Below are 15,531 nucleotides of genomic sequence, written 5' to 3' on the forward strand. Positions count from 1 at the left end.
CATGTACAAATTAATGTTTAGTGGTATGTTTTATGTTCCCTTTCTCTGTAATATAGTTCGACCTACCAGCTCAAGTTTTAAATGATGTAAATCAGTGCTGAAGTTACACAGACCACCACTGAAGCTCGCTATAAAAGATCCTATGATAAAAAAACAACCTCAAAAAAAAAAAGTTTACTTGTTAATTTCACGGTTGTGTTTTAAGCAATAAAACCATGTCTCTGTGGCTGCTCATCTTAAAGTGTAAACACAAGGACAGAAGCCATCTTTTTATAGACCAGCAGTTTAACTCATAGTGAAAATGGATTAATCTAAAAACCCGTCATAACACATCAATCATGGTCGTTGCGAAAACATGAATAAACCAGCCACAGCGTGGCAGAAACAGCCTCCAGCTTAGTTTCCAGTCAAAGGATAAAATCACACAAAAAACAACAAAGTAATTAGTCTTCAAGAGTCGGAAATAAAACCACAAACAAGAGCCATAACTCTAATTCTCTAACGTCTCTACATTTTTGGGTCTGGCAAGTCTTTCAACCCAGTTTGGAAGAAGCCGATTATGTAAGAAAGCGATTAATTTTGGTAAGTTTTGCTGATTGTTGACCACTAATCTGAATTGTTGCATAGGAAAAGAAATTTCCCATATGTAATTGAGAAAACTCCCTTTAGAACTGAAGGGATAGTTTATTAAAAAAAATGATAATTTTAGCATTTACACTCACTCATGCTGTTCCAAAGCTACACTGATCAGCCACAACATTAAAACCCACCTGCCTAATATTGTGAAGGTCCCCCTCGTGCTGCCAAAACAGCGCCAACCCGCATCTCAGAATAGTATTCTGAGATTATATTCTTATCACCAACAATCATGCCACGATTGGCTGATTAGATAATCACATGGATGATTGTTGGTGCCAGATGGGCTGGTTTGAGTATTTCTGTAACTACTGATCTCCTGGGATATTCACACAACAGTCTCTAGAATTTACTCCATATGGTGCCAAAAACAAAAAACATCCAGTGAGCGGCAGTTCTGTGGACAGAAACGCCTTGTTGATGAGAGAGGTCAGAGAATGGCTAGACTGGATAGAACTGACAAAGTCTATGGTAACTCAGATAACTGCTCTGTACAATTGTGGTGAGAAGAATATCATCATATCAGAATGCTATTCTGAGATGCAGGTTGACGCTGTTTTGGTGGCACGAGCGGGACCTACACAATATTAGGCAGGTGATTTTAATGTTGTGGCTGATCGGCATATATGACTTTGTCTTCCATGGAACACGAATGGAGATATTAGAATGTTACTTTTGTTTAGCATGGAATCAAGTCAGTCAAGGGGATTTTAAACATCAGTGTTGATTCAAACATCAGAATTATGATTTTTGGGTGATCTATCTTTTAAATGTTAATTTAACAACCTTTCTGTTTCCTGTCAGATTCAGAAGCCTTCAAAGCCCCCACAGCTTTGAGCTCATCAATATTTTGCGATGGAATTTGGGGAACTTGGCTGCTCTCAGATGCAGGGTGGAACACACCAGGTATGAGGACAAAAGCTGGCTGAAGAACATTGGATCCAGGTTGACCAATAGCAGATGTGTCCACACCCATCGAGCTCCAGTCTTTGGGGTCAGCGTAGAAGAAAATGGGAAGAGGGTAGGTTTTTACATCACCTCTGGATGGAGGACAGGGGTCATCGGTCTGGGAGCCATCGAAAGTGACTGACCGCACCATTGAGGTAGTGGTTGGCCTGGGGTGACTGGTTTGGGAGCAGGTGGCCTGGGAATAGAAGGTTTTGGGGGATCGCGGATGTATATTTCAGGAATGAAGACGTCCTGATGATCAGGCTGAAGGAATGGATGATAGAATGGATAAGCGTGCATGTGTCCATAACCAAAACCCAGCTGACATCTTCGCCTCTCTCTCTACATCATATTTAAGAAAAAAAAAAAAAAAACAGGTTGAAATTCAATTAGATTACAGTTTAAGGAGATTTTTTTTTGATAGGACAGAAAATACAATTCTTTAAATCCAATTTTAAAACTAATAAATATTATAAATTAAAATTAATAGAAAAGTAAAAATATTATTAAATTAAATACACAAGTACGATTAGAACATATTTTTGTATTATATATATATATATATATATGTGTGTGTGTGTGTGTGTGTGTGTGTGGTTTTCTGTGACAATACAAGTTCATTAAATCAAACCTAAAATCCTAATAAATATTTCAGAAATGTAATGCATAATCCAAATAAAATAAAGTAAAATTACATTACAGAAAATAAAATATAATTAAAAATAAATATATACAAATAAAATCATTAAAATGATATAAATACACTTAAATCAAATATAAAATTTTATAAATTAAGAAAAAAGTATAAAGATCTCATGAGAAACACGGGAGAGGACAGGCAACTATCTATAACATGAAACTCACCTTATCTAATGGTGGCCCCACAGGGAAGCCAAGGGTGATGCTTAACAGACCCAGAAAAATTATCAGCTTCATCCTGTTTGAAAAAAACTCATTTTAGTTGACAATTTTTGCACTTAATTTGTAATATCTGCATCACAAAATGTTTAAGAGGTCAAACTATGAATTGTTACCTTGAGATGTCACAGATGTTCTCATGATATACCTTTCTTTGCAGTCTTTAAATTGCACTTTAAAATATGCATCAAACCTCTTTGCTTTACTGAAGTAATATTGTGGGTTTAGCCAAAGTTTTCCAAGCAGCCCTGCGCTTTAACTTCCCTCCCAAACCTTTGTATGCAAGAGGATAATTTTACAACCGTTTCCTTTAAAATCAACTTTAATCAATCATTTTGACATGCAAACAAGTCTTGGCAATTCATAATTTATGAGGCTGTGGCAAAACATTAATATCTGCTTTACCTATGTGGTAAACCAAGATATCAACATCATAAGTTTCACCACAGTTATTTTCATTTTAATTTGTGTTCTTATACAATAAGTCTAATCAAATGCAAACTATAGTGATGTGGTAAAAATTAACAAGGTAAGTTCAAAGTCCTCAGAGAAGGATAGTTATTAAACATTTAGTTATGATTACAGGTTGCTAAGTTAATTGGAGAAACTAGACTGTGAATTTAAGTTGAGTTTTCAAAATGCAACGTGACTTTCATAGAAACCAAGATGCTACAGTCAGCATGGTGATGAAGCTAGTCCACAGATGTTGCCCCATTATCCTGAAAAACAGACCATTTAAAAGTCTTAGAAATGTTGAACATCCAAAATTCAAAATCCAAACTTTCACCTTCAAGGCATTAAAAAGTCACATGGGTCTGGAACAACGTAAATATCGGTGTGTGCATACTTACAAATGTGAATTTCACTCAAAATTACTTTGTCATTACTCTAAACGCAATGTCTAAATTATTTTCTAACTTGTATTCCTTTAATATTAGCTTCCTAGACCTAGCTTTCATACCTCTGAGCACTCGGTGTCTTTCCCGTTTGGTTTTGCAGAAGATGGCTCATGTCTTCTCTCAATTTCCTTCATACCAGTTTCCTGAGCAACCACACCCTGTGCTGCTTGCCTAAACACAAACAAATAACTTTAATTGACTGAAAGGTGTGTTTTGCTTGAGCTAGATCACCAGATAGATCAACAGTGTTTCAATGAGTAAATACTGTAAATGCAAAGTAGATAACCGCATACCTCCTCTGATTTGCTGCTTTTGTCTTCTGAATTATTCCAATGGTTACCCCCAGAACAACTACAGCGGTACACATTCCAACTGCTCCATACACAACAGGTCCCTGTGTAAGCCCACCCAGCGGTTCCTGGCAATGTTCTCCACCATAACCCACCTCACACACACACACTGTCTCTCCATTCTCAGTCACGCATTTTCCGTTCCCGTTACAGAGGTTTACGGCACATGCCTCAGACTCCACGTTCTCTCGTATGACATTCTCGCTCAAGCCTGGAGCAAACGCTTTGGGTCTGACCCGAATGTTTGTATCTTGTGCATCTTGGAGACCTGCAAAGTAAAATCAGAGGAAAAAAGTTGAATGTTTCCAATGTTAGATCAGCATTTGGTGACAACCAGACCTGACCAGCTGTGTGAAACGTGTGTGATTTGAATGGATCCATTTAATAATCTGTCAATCTCATGAAAACTGGATCATATTTCACCACAGAATCTAGGAGGACAAAAAACTAAATTATATATTGTATAAATAAAATGAAGCCTATTTTAGGTCCATCAGATTGGTTTGTAAAATTTTCATGACAATTAAGCACATTTTCAACCCAAATACTCATCCAAATGTTTACTTTGGTGATTTTTAGAATTCTCATTATTCTTAAGGAAAATTCTGATTAGCTTCTCAATAATGTAATATTAATTTGTACTGTATTCTCCTCATGGTCACTATAATGTGGTTCGCTCTCGGTGGGGCACGTGGTGAATTGTGCGTGGATGCCGCGGAGAATAACGTGAAGCCTCCACACGCGCTATGTCTCCGCGGTAACGCGCTCAAGCCACGTGATAAATGTGCGGATTGACCGTCTCGGACGTGGAGGCAACTGAGATTCGTCCTCCGCCACCTGGATTGAGTCACTACACCATCACGAGGACTTGGGAGCGCATTGGGAAAATTGGGGAGAAAAGAGGAAAGAGGTAGCCATGAAAAATTATTCAATTGCTATTTTCCACGTATTATGGCCCACATACGTTTTTTTTTTTTTTTTCCTCAAAAATGTTGCTTTTATTTTAAATTTTACAGCTTGTAGAAATCATGGAAATAACATGGAAAAGATAGGAACACTTCCCTCGCTGTCAGCTGCCTTCTCAAAAAAAAAAATGCTGCCATGTTTTAAATAAAGATTGTGAGCTGATGTCTTTATACAAAGTCACACATCCTCAGTATTTACAGGGACCCCTTTTAACACACATTTTGCAGACTCAATGCTCCTCTCCTTAGCCTCTTAAAGGGATATTCACCCCAAAAATAAAACTTCTCTCATTTACTCTCCCTCATGCCAGCCCAGATGTGTATGTCTGTCTTCTGCTGAACACAAAATAAATTTTTTAGAATATTTAGGTCCATGTAATGCATGTCAACAGGGTCCAAAACTTTGAAGCTCAAAAAGCACATAAAGGCAGCATAAAAGTAATTCATACGACTCCAGTGGTTAAATCCATGTCTTCAGAAGTGATGATAGGTGTGGGTGAGAAAACAGATCAATATAGAAGTCCTTTTTCTCCTCCATTCTCCTTCCTGCACAGTAGGTGGCGAAATGAGAATGAGAATAGCCACAAGTGTAGATTTATAGTAAAAAAGGACTTAAACATTGATCTGTTTCTCACCCACACCTATCATATCACTTCTGAAGACATGGATTAAACCACTGGAGTAGTATGAATTACTTTTATGCTGCCTTTGTGCTTTTTTGACCTTCAAAGTTCTGACCACCATTCACTTGCATTGTATGGAACAACAGAGCTGAAATATTCTCCTAAAAATCTTGTTCTGCAGAAGAAAGTCAAACATCTGGGATGGCATGAGGGTGAGTAAATAATGAGAATTTTCATTTTTGGGGTAAACTTTTTTTTTAAATATTTGCATCCCCCAGGATATAAAAACCTTTTTAGGGGTTAATGATCCTAAAAACAGGCTTCATTTTCTTTAAGGAAAATGTAATTACCTTTTTTACTTATCCTTTTGATTTTGGTGTGAATTATGATCCAGGGATATTCTTGTTAGGTTTCGTAAGCTTTATCAGTGTACATTATAAAATTTTTTCCTATTTAATGACAACTACCTGCAGAAAATCTAGAGTGCACTGCATATTGTCAACATTATATAATTTTGTAGGTAATAAAGTAAACTTTTTCTTCCATACAATAAGCAGATTTCAGGAATGTAAACAAAAATTCAGATTGGTTTGGGCAGTTCTCTCACAGTTCTCATCCGAATGATCAGGGCACTCTGCGACACCATTGCAGAACTGCTTCAGGGGTAAACAGATGTCTTCACTCAAGCAAGGTCTTTTGCCTTCAGGGCAGCGGGGATCTGACGTGCAATCTTTGCCGTTAACCAGGCGATGATCATGGCCACAATGGCACGTCATTCCTCCAGGGGCCGCTAGACAGAGATGGCTGCAGCCTCCGTTAGCATTTGAACAGAGGTTAGTGCCTGAAATACAAAGTTGAAAAGACTGAGCTTTAATGCTTGACCATTTTTGTTTTCAATGGCTTTTTATTGGCTTTAATGGACAGGACAGTTGAAAAAGGAAAGTGGTGAAAGGAGAATGGAATCAGAAAATGGCACAGGTTGGACTTAAACCTGCAGCCTGCTGGAGCACAATAATTCCACAAGCATGTGCGCTACCATTGCGCCACAACTCCATCAAACCTTAATAATTGAGCACATTAACTGCAGTTTAAGTGGTAAAGTTACTATAGTTTGCAGTTTGTGGAATTGTTTCTTGCTCACCTTTTTGCCTCGACTTAGTGAACGCTTTCAGACTGACGACCTCTGTGTTTAGTTCAAACCACAGTTTCCCCATCTGCTGATCATCACTGAACCAACACTTAGTGGAATCTAAACAACATCAGACATGTGTATCACCAGGAAGAATGTCTCACTTTTTCAGTAAGTATGCATTTATAAGGAATATTTTAGAGTAAATATTTTTCAAGCCGAAGGGTGCAATTTCTGTTCCACTAATGTCACTAAACTCAATTGTAAAAATCACTGTTCAAAAATATTCCTGAAAACTCATCTTCCATTGGCTGTAGATAGTCCCGCCTCAAGTCATATCATTAGTTAAGCCAGTGTTGGTGGGTCAGGCACTTTTAGGTTAAATCAACCTACAAATAGCTTAGTTACATTGAAAAATTACATGCATCAGCTTTAAGCCCAGCTGGAAAATCCAGATGAAACCATCTTATGGCACTAGCTGGTTTTACATGGTTTCCAGCTGGCCAGGAATGCTAATTTATGGCCATTAGCTGGTTCAAGCTGGTCTAGAGCATTGATCAGCTGGACTACCTGCTGGTGGACCTAGTTTAAGACTGGTAGATCTTCTTGGTCTAGGTGATTGAAGATGGTAGACCACCTTGGACCAGCAAAAACACAAAACAAAAATGAAAAGTCTCATCATTTACTCCCCTTCATGCCATGCCAGATGTGTGACTTTCTTCTGCAGAAGAGAAACAGATTTTTAGGAGAATTTCAGCTCTGTAGGTCCATACAATTTAAGTGAATGGTGACCAGAACTTTGAAGCTCCAAAAAGCACATAAAGGCAGCATAAAAGTAATCTATATGACTCCATTGGTTTAATCCATGTGTTCTGAAGCGATGTAATCGATTTTGGGTGAGAACAGACCAAAATGTAACTCCCTATTCATTGTACAAATTGCCATTGCACATCTTGCCACTGCAGTCTCTAGGCACAATCATGACTTGATGCTTGATTAAACTTCCTCATTTTTGGCACATGCGTAGAACACTAGATGGCGCTAGGAAGTATAATAGAGCTTGAAATCATGATTGCCAAGGAGACTGCTGATGTCTAGATTTATAGTGAAAAAGTAGTTATATCTTGGTCATTTCTTCCCATAACGATTTCATTGCATCAGAAGAGATGGATTAAACCACAGGAGTCTTATGGATTCATTCTATCCTGTCTTTGTTATTTTTGGAGCCTGAAAATTTGGTCAACATTCACTCACTCACATTGTATGGACAAACAGACATATCTTCATTAAAATATCTTTGTGTTCTGCAGAACAAAGTCATACTTGTTTGAGGTGACATAAGGGTGAGTAAATGAGAGAATTATCATTTTCCATTAAGAATATTGGAAAGACTTCCAACAGGTATACACAAACTTGCCCATACAAATGTTTACCCCTTTTTGTAATCCAGATAAGCACTTTGTTAACCAAGGCAAAAACCCTCAAGCCTTCCTCTGTCTTAATTTCTTTGTATCCAGAACCATCTATGCCAACCGAAGCAATAACTGCAAGACCTAGGGGAAAACATTTCCAGTCGCATTACTCTGTATTAATGAATATAGATCATTGTAAAAGAATAAACAAAAAAACAAAACCAACATAAAACTAAAAATACCTGTGTCAGCCCAGTTGAGTTTATTTCCTTCATCGGTCAAGAGCAGTGAAGTTGGTCGGACCGAGTTACTCCACACCACTGTCCTATTCTGCCCATTCATGTGTGCACACTCTACCCTGGTCATTTGGGCTTCCTGGACTTTGTTTGAAAAGCAGAGGCGTCCACTGAGCGGGTGCAAAGCAATAGATTCAATAGCTCCAACACCATCTTGGATTAACACACTAGTGTGCTTGCCATCTGACGAGGTGACCTGCAGGCCAGGCAGCTTCTCGCTGCTCCAATATACATTTAGGGTGATCCAGTCCACTGAAAACGCACTCATAGAGTCCTTATGTAGTCTGAGCAGCTTCTCACCAGGCACCAACACAGTGTCCTTCATCTTGAACAGCCCCAAAATGGGCTGGCTGGCATCGGACACATACAAGGTGAGGTCACGCAGCACCAAGTCAAACATTGCTGGCTTGATCATGTTTGGGAGGGCGAATTGGCGGTGTTCAGGCCATTGTTGTAAGCCAGTGCCACTGTGTCTGTTCTGCAAATATATCTGTGAAAAACAGAGAGGGAAAAGCCGTTAAATCTTAATTTCTGTCCAGGTGTGTCACCAAATGGAATTGCAAAAAGAAATACTTTCATGGAGAGTTTTACTATTATTAATACTTGGGATACAATAAGACTCATGTGCTTTAGCAAGCACAACTGAATTACAAAAACTGCACGAATAAGAATACTCAACACAACAGAAATGATTACTTTGGTAGAACATGTAGTGAGGCCAGTGGTTGTTTACCTGTGTGATGGCAGTAGGAGAGAGAAACAGTAGAAAGGATGAGTCTTTGGGTTTTGAGCAGGCGAGTTCATCTTCATCCAACAGAAGCCGAGATGGACACTTGCAGACACCCTTCAGCCCTGGTGCTAAAACACACAGGTGAGAGCAGCGCTTGGATGCACAGGGGTTAGAGACATTCACTTGCAACAGAGGGTGAATAACCTGCAAACACACATAAGCACCTGTCATTGAAGAAATACATGATCTCTTGTACCAGTTTCATTTACCTGACTTGGCTAAATACGCATCGTGCACCTGAGTAGCATCAAACAGAATTGCAGAAACAAAGGCCGAGTTTCATGCAAAATACAAAGTATTGTTACGCTCAGTCAAGCTTGTATAACTTCAGATGCATGAAGTGTGCGGACAGCAATTTCAGACTAGAAAGGTCCGGCAAAAAGACTTTATATTTTTAAATGTGCAAAGTGAAAAGTTGAAATGTGAGCACTGAAGAAAGCTTTATACTAAAATGTTTGCTTGTGTAGGCCTGACTTTTCATTCAGTGCATCCCAGGGAAGAAGAAATGTCAAAGAGTGTCTTGGGCATCAAAAAAGCCAACGCCAGTGGACACGGAGTTTCAAGGAGACAATAATCGACATTTCTTCTAAAGTACTGTCTGATGATCAGATCCAAGTTGTCAAAAGGACTATCATTTGTTCCTACATGTGGCGTAAATGCTTTTGGCCTTAAAGTAGACTTGTTCAAATGTTTCAGGCAAATTAAATTGACATTTCAAAATGTTTTTCAACCAGGGCCGTAACCACCATAGACAGTGAGGACCATGTCTTCCCCCCGTCCATATTCATAATAGTGGTCTACAGATGTTTTTTTTTTTTTCCCCATGGTTGATTATTAAATTACATTTGGTCCACCCAATCCTGAATATGTGGTTACATCCTTGGTTTCAACTAATGTTTTCCAACCTACCACACCTTTTAGACCTAAAAGCAAATTTTTTCCAAATGTCTCTAACCATTCCATTTGTACTTTGTCAAATGGTGGAACAAGATGTCATGAAAACACCTTAACATTCTAAAAAAAAAAATCTGACGAATGACCCCGATATCGATTTTATTAAACCTGCGGATAAAAATGTGCACTAAACCATTATCTTTCTGGCCGAGATGTGATTCCACCTTCATAATTTCTAATAAATTTGGCTTCACATGTTTTGAAATATAGTTCTGATGATTTTTTTTTTTACAACTGAATGAGACGGTAATGGGATTGATTTTTGCCCCTAATTATGCTAATTTGTTTTTGGTTTTTTTATTGTATTTTTTAGCATTGTTGTGGGTATAACAGCAATGTTAATCCTTTCCTTTCATACATCTTGAAATGGTATAGATACATTGATGTATTTTGTATTTTTGTGGGGGATCTTACTAAAAGTTCATTATTTTGTAAAACTTCTAAATGGTTTTGTGGAGAATTTGGAATTCAATTTGGAAGCGAGTTCGGTACGTGTCCATTTTCTTGACATGTGGGTTGAGAAAAATGAAGGGAGTCTCATTACTATTTTATTTACAAAAGACACTGACCGGAATACTCTTTTGCTTGCTTCCAGTTTTCACCCTACTCCCCTGCAAAAGGGTCTCCCTAAAAGTCAGTTTTAAAGATTGAGGAGGATATGTCACTCTGATTCAGATTTTAGTGATAAGTTCAAGATAATGAAAAATAAATTTCTTCAACAGGGTTACCCGCCTGATTGGATTGAAGAAGTGTTTAGGAAACACGTTCTGGCATTTTCTAACATCTGTTCAAGAGCTAAATGCTTTATTCCAGCACCCTTCTCTTATTGTGTTTAAGTGGGCTAAAAATGTAAAAGATCGTTTAGTCCATGCCCAATTCCACATTAAGGTTTCCACACTGTCTCAGAGACTCCGCTTTGCGTTTTTGTGGCATCGAGAATGTTAAGATGCCACCAAGTAACATTGAATTGATTTGACAGATGTGAGATTTATAGGATCTACACATTTCAAACCCTTTAATGTGATGCTGTAGATATACTGTATGTATAATTAGAGTTATATATATGAAAGAAAAGATATGCATATAATGTCGTAAGTCAGTTGTAATTTATTATATGTATATATGCGATGTATACATTTCTCTTTTCTGTATTTATAGGTGTTTTCTAGAGGTCCTCTATTTAACTGATTGTCATTGTTTATGCTACGTCACGGTCATCAGATGCTTCGTTTTCAATTTCCGGTCTCCAGTGTTATCACTGGCGTCGGCATATATTCTTTGCGGTAATGTAATCTAAGGTATTACATTTGTAAAAATGGTCAAAAAACATGTGGCTGTATAGTGCCAATACTTTAGAGTCAAGATGACCGTCTTTAATGACACACCTGAGTGTGAAGATTTCATGAAGCGAGTGTCCGAGGTTAGTTACGTTGATTGATATTGATTACTTTGAGTTATTACAGCCAACAATTGCACAAATACATTTTTGCTTCACAAAAACTTAAATTGTTGTTGTTCTTCGTCTGGATAGCTTGTTTTGATAGTTTATAAAGTGCGTCTTGAGACTAGAAACCGAAAACTGGCATCTAAAATCATGGCGCCACTCAGTAGTTGCTCAGGAAAATGTCTCCGGTTACTCTTGTAACCTCTGTTCCCTAAGATGAAGGGAATGAGACATTGCTGAATGCTTAGAAGAAATTCCTAGTTGGTGTTTGAGCCCCGCCCTTTAAGGCGTGCATTTGCCCTATATAAGCGGGCACTCACACAAAATTCTGACTGAGGACAAGAACGCATCACTCGTACCTCGAAACTCTGTAGTAATAGTGCGGCCAAGTTTGCAAATGTCTCGTTCCCTTCATCTCAGGGAACCGAGGTTACAAGTGTAACCGGAGACGTTCCCTATGGATTCAGTTCACGAGACATTGCTGAAAGCTTTGGGAAATGAGTCCCATCATGCTGTGTTACGTAACACCCTTGGATGCACCAGGGTATAAAACACGTAGAACATGTATATACAGTAGGTTGACTTCTGCTTTGCCGAACAGTTCCCAAATCCTCATAACCGTTCGACGATGAAGTCTCCATTCCCCTTCCATCTGCCCCTGCCGTGACAGCATGTCCGCTCCGCAGTTCAAACGGCCTGGGACATATGTCGCACGCAGGGAGAGATGGTGCACGCTCCACATGAGGCAGCGTTGCACCAGGCTCAACATTGGTTGATTCGCACAATTCAAGCGTCTCAGATTTAGGATCGGCCAAAGCCCACCATATTTCTTTGGAAAGAAAGGGTAGCAGCTGTAAAACCCTTTGCGTTTAAACTGACTCATTCACAGCAAGAATAGTGGAGAAGGGCGAGTCAAAACATATGCATGAGTTCTAGATTCCTATAAACGCTATACTTCCAGGGGGATTCTTCCTGCTGGGGACTGAAAGCACTATTTGCGTCACAGTACAAAGATGCTGAAATATGCCTAAGGATGGCAGCCCCTCTGATCTGGGCACACTCCATGTGAACCTCAGGGAAGAATGACACTGCTTTCCGAACCATGGTCTTTTGACGGCGGAGGGTGTGCAGGAATAATTCATTCAGACGAGAATTTTCCGGCTTGACAGGAGGCGACCCCTCATGGCCAAGCTCCTTGACCGCCCGCGCAATGACACGAAGTAGCTCATATCAATGGCCAGTGCACGCTCCTCACCTTCGTTGGGGGGAGGGGCTGCAGCATCCTCCATGGACCATTCTTCCGATGCTGCGAGGGACACGCATCATCATCGTCAACGCCGTGCTCATTCATAGAGGGCCAGAGGTCAACATGTGCGTACTGACGCAAAGACGCTGCGTGGGAAGATCGAGGGGCTCGTGGGGCTTGTGCTGGCGTGAGATCCTTCTCCGTTTCTTCCAGCTCTACCTCGCAGGGAGGGCACGAGGCGGAATCGACCCTCAGAACGAGGGCGACCCTAGAGCGGAGCGTCTCGAGACTCATGTCCTCACAGTGAGGGCAGTCTGTCCCTATGAGAGCTGCTTCGGCGTGGGTGGCCCCGACAGCGAACGCAACTCATGTTGGTCTGACGGAACGATGCGTAGCTCACAGGAACACTTGCGATACGACATCTTTAAAAAGACACGTACACACATGCGGCTCTTATGAGTTTTTATATGTCACTTGGATGCAATATTACAAAATATTATATATATGAAAGGCTACATCTCCTGCCTGGATGCTGTGGGAAGCGGGTAGATGTCTCGCTGAGCGAAGAACCCGATCCGGCGGCGAGGCGGAAAAGGAATTTCCCCAAAGTGTTCAGCAATGTCTCATGAACAGAATCGATAGGGAACTGCGGATTGCACTCCCTGTTTGTAAATGCCTGATTTTGTAATACTCTTTGCAAGCTAAGATAGTGTGCAGGATTTTTTCTTTATTAACTTTGCTACCGCTTGTGTCCTACGCCCCTATCTATTACTTTTCAGGTGTGCGAGCTTAGTTGTTCACTATGCAAATGTAAAAATAAAATAAAAATTTGCCAAACACCCCCTCTGTCTTCTATTGTATGGGATAAACGTTGTTGCAACGTTTTACGTCCATATGTCCAAACGTCTTATTGTCATGCAAACAGATTGCAATAGTGTTTGCTGCCACTAGTGGTGATAGTTGTATATTTCATCTAACAGTTGCATGCGTTAAAACCATGTACTGTAAACATACACTAAATAAAAGTCTGCTGGCATTAACATGATTTTTAATTACAACGTTCAGAACACTTGCTTTCAAACCAAATGGCTGTCCAGGACGCTTTAGCAGGACCTGGTGCTTTTTGCCAGTCATTTTGTGAGCTCTTTGAATAGTTCCTCTTTTGGTGTCAGACCAGTACACCATATCATTGAATACAGATACTGAGAATGGACTGGGAGTCTCCATCAGCTGCAAGATCTAGGGAACAATGAAAAATGTGGGGAAAAGTAATTGAACAACATTATTAAAAGATCTAGATCAAGGCTATTCAATGTCATAGACAAGTGGGCCAGATGGGAAAAAAAAAATCTTAAAAGGCATGCAGGCCAAGCCAGAATATTTTGTTAACTAAAAGCTTCTATCGGATATTGTGTTACAGTAGGCCTATAATTTTTATCCACTATATCAATAAAACAAGAGAAAAATGTCCAGTAAGGAAAAAAAAGTGCAATAAAATTGGTCCATAACTGAGAAAGTAAATCAGATTGCTACTAAAAATTTTACTGAACAATAAAATTTGTCAGTCGTCCATGATTTTAGTTAATCTTCCCAATTTGTCAGAATTATGGATAATGGGCCCTGGCTAGCTCAGCGAGTATTGACGCTGACTACCAGCCCTGGAGTCACGAGTTCGAATCCAGGGTGAGTGCTGAGTGACTCCAGCCAGATCTCCCAAGCAACCAAATTGGCCCGGTTGCTAAGGAGGGTAGTGTCACATGGGGTAACCTCCTCGTGGTCACGATGTGGTTCTCACTCTCAGCGGGGCATGTGGCAAGTTGTGCGTGGATCGCGGAGAGTAGCATGAGCCTCCACATGCTGGGAGTCTCCGCAGTGTCATGCACAACGAGCCATGTGATAAGATGCGCAAATTGACTGTCTCAGAAGCGGAGGCAACCAAGACTTGTCTTCCGCCACCTGGATTGAGGTGAGTAACTGCGCCGTCACAAGGACCTACTAAGTAGTGGGAATTGGGCATTCCAAACTGGGGGGGAAAGGGTCCAAAAAAAAAAAATCAATAAAATTATGGATCATTATTATTTGCAGCGCAACCTCTTACTGACTAAAAGCACTGCACTCCTACACGAGACACTGTAAAAACATCGGGACCTGGCATGACTTCTGTCCAACGCAAGTTTACATAGGAAAACAATTGAGCGATCAGACACAAAATGCATTTGGTGTGAACAGCCCCTTAGACAACGGACAGCCTCAAGCGGGCCACTGAAAATTTTTAATTGGGCCAGATTTAGCCCAAGTGCTGCCAGTTGAATAGGCCTGATCTAGATGATCAGTTTTCAGCTCTCCTATTAAACAGTAGACTGTGTAAACTATGACTATTATTGTTCAAGGCCCAAACCCAGCCCTAAGCCTAACCTGAGCATCTGATTTGTTGATAGGAATGTTTTTCCATTGATCCAGGAACACGTTCTATTTGGAGAATTCAAGGTAAACAGCTGCAAACTTTTCCAAATTGTAGACCACAATGGATAGAATGTATGTTAGAAGTGTTGTCATTGGCAATTTCTTTCCCCCTCCCCAATTTGGCATGCCCAATTCCCAATGTGCTCCAAATCCTTGTGGTGGCGTAGTGACTCGCCTCAATCCAGGCGGCAGAGGACTAATCTCAGTTGCCTCTGGGTCTGAGACAGTCAATCCATGCATCTCATTACCTGGCTTGAGCACGTTACCATGGAGATATAGCATGTGTGGAGGCTCACGCTATTCTCCGCAGCATCTACACACAACTCACCACGTGCCCCACCGAGAGCGAGAACCACATTATAGCAACCAAGAGGTTAACCCAACGTGACTCTACCCACCCTAGCAACCGGGCCAATTGGTTGCTTAGGAAGTGGCGAGAATTAAAAGATATAGTTCTT

General features: G+C 40.2%; 1 protein-coding gene and 1 long non-coding RNA gene across 2 annotated transcripts in view; both read right to left on the minus strand.

Moving 5' to 3' along the window:
• Nucleotides 1-1,330: 1,330 nt before the first annotated feature.
• Nucleotides 1,331-2,702, minus strand: LOC127430711 (uncharacterized). Its single transcript, XR_007895480.1, has 3 exons — nt 2,619-2,702; nt 2,449-2,521; nt 1,331-1,926 (listed from the first exon to the last, which is right to left on the minus strand). It is a non-coding gene; the product is annotated as an uncharacterized LOC127430711 (long non-coding RNA).
• Nucleotides 2,703-3,022: 320 nt separating this feature from the next.
• The window catches only part of LOC127431073 (low-density lipoprotein receptor-related protein 2-like), a 32,822-nt gene continuing 20,313 nt past the window's right edge, over nt 3,023-15,531 (minus strand). Inside the window, exons 13-21 of the mRNA XM_051681314.1 lie at nt 13,685-13,849; nt 8,910-9,110; nt 8,123-8,666; nt 7,902-8,021; nt 6,481-6,588; nt 5,947-6,180; nt 3,695-4,019; nt 3,464-3,572; nt 3,023-3,221 (exon numbers count right to left, since the gene is read on the minus strand). Coding sequence (XP_051537274.1) covers nt 3,195-3,221; nt 3,464-3,572; nt 3,695-4,019; nt 5,947-6,180; nt 6,481-6,588; nt 7,902-8,021; nt 8,123-8,666; nt 8,910-9,110; nt 13,685-13,849 — 1,833 coding nt within the window. The 3' untranslated portion in view covers nt 3,023-3,194. The remainder of the gene's footprint in view (nt 3,222-3,463; nt 3,573-3,694; nt 4,020-5,946; nt 6,181-6,480; nt 6,589-7,901; nt 8,022-8,122; nt 8,667-8,909; nt 9,111-13,684; nt 13,850-15,531) is intronic.

This window comes from Myxocyprinus asiaticus, chromosome 3 (assembly GCF_019703515.2).
Source record: "Myxocyprinus asiaticus isolate MX2 ecotype Aquarium Trade chromosome 3, UBuf_Myxa_2, whole genome shotgun sequence".
Lineage (NCBI taxonomy): Eukaryota > Metazoa > Chordata > Actinopteri > Cypriniformes > Catostomidae > Myxocyprinus > Myxocyprinus asiaticus.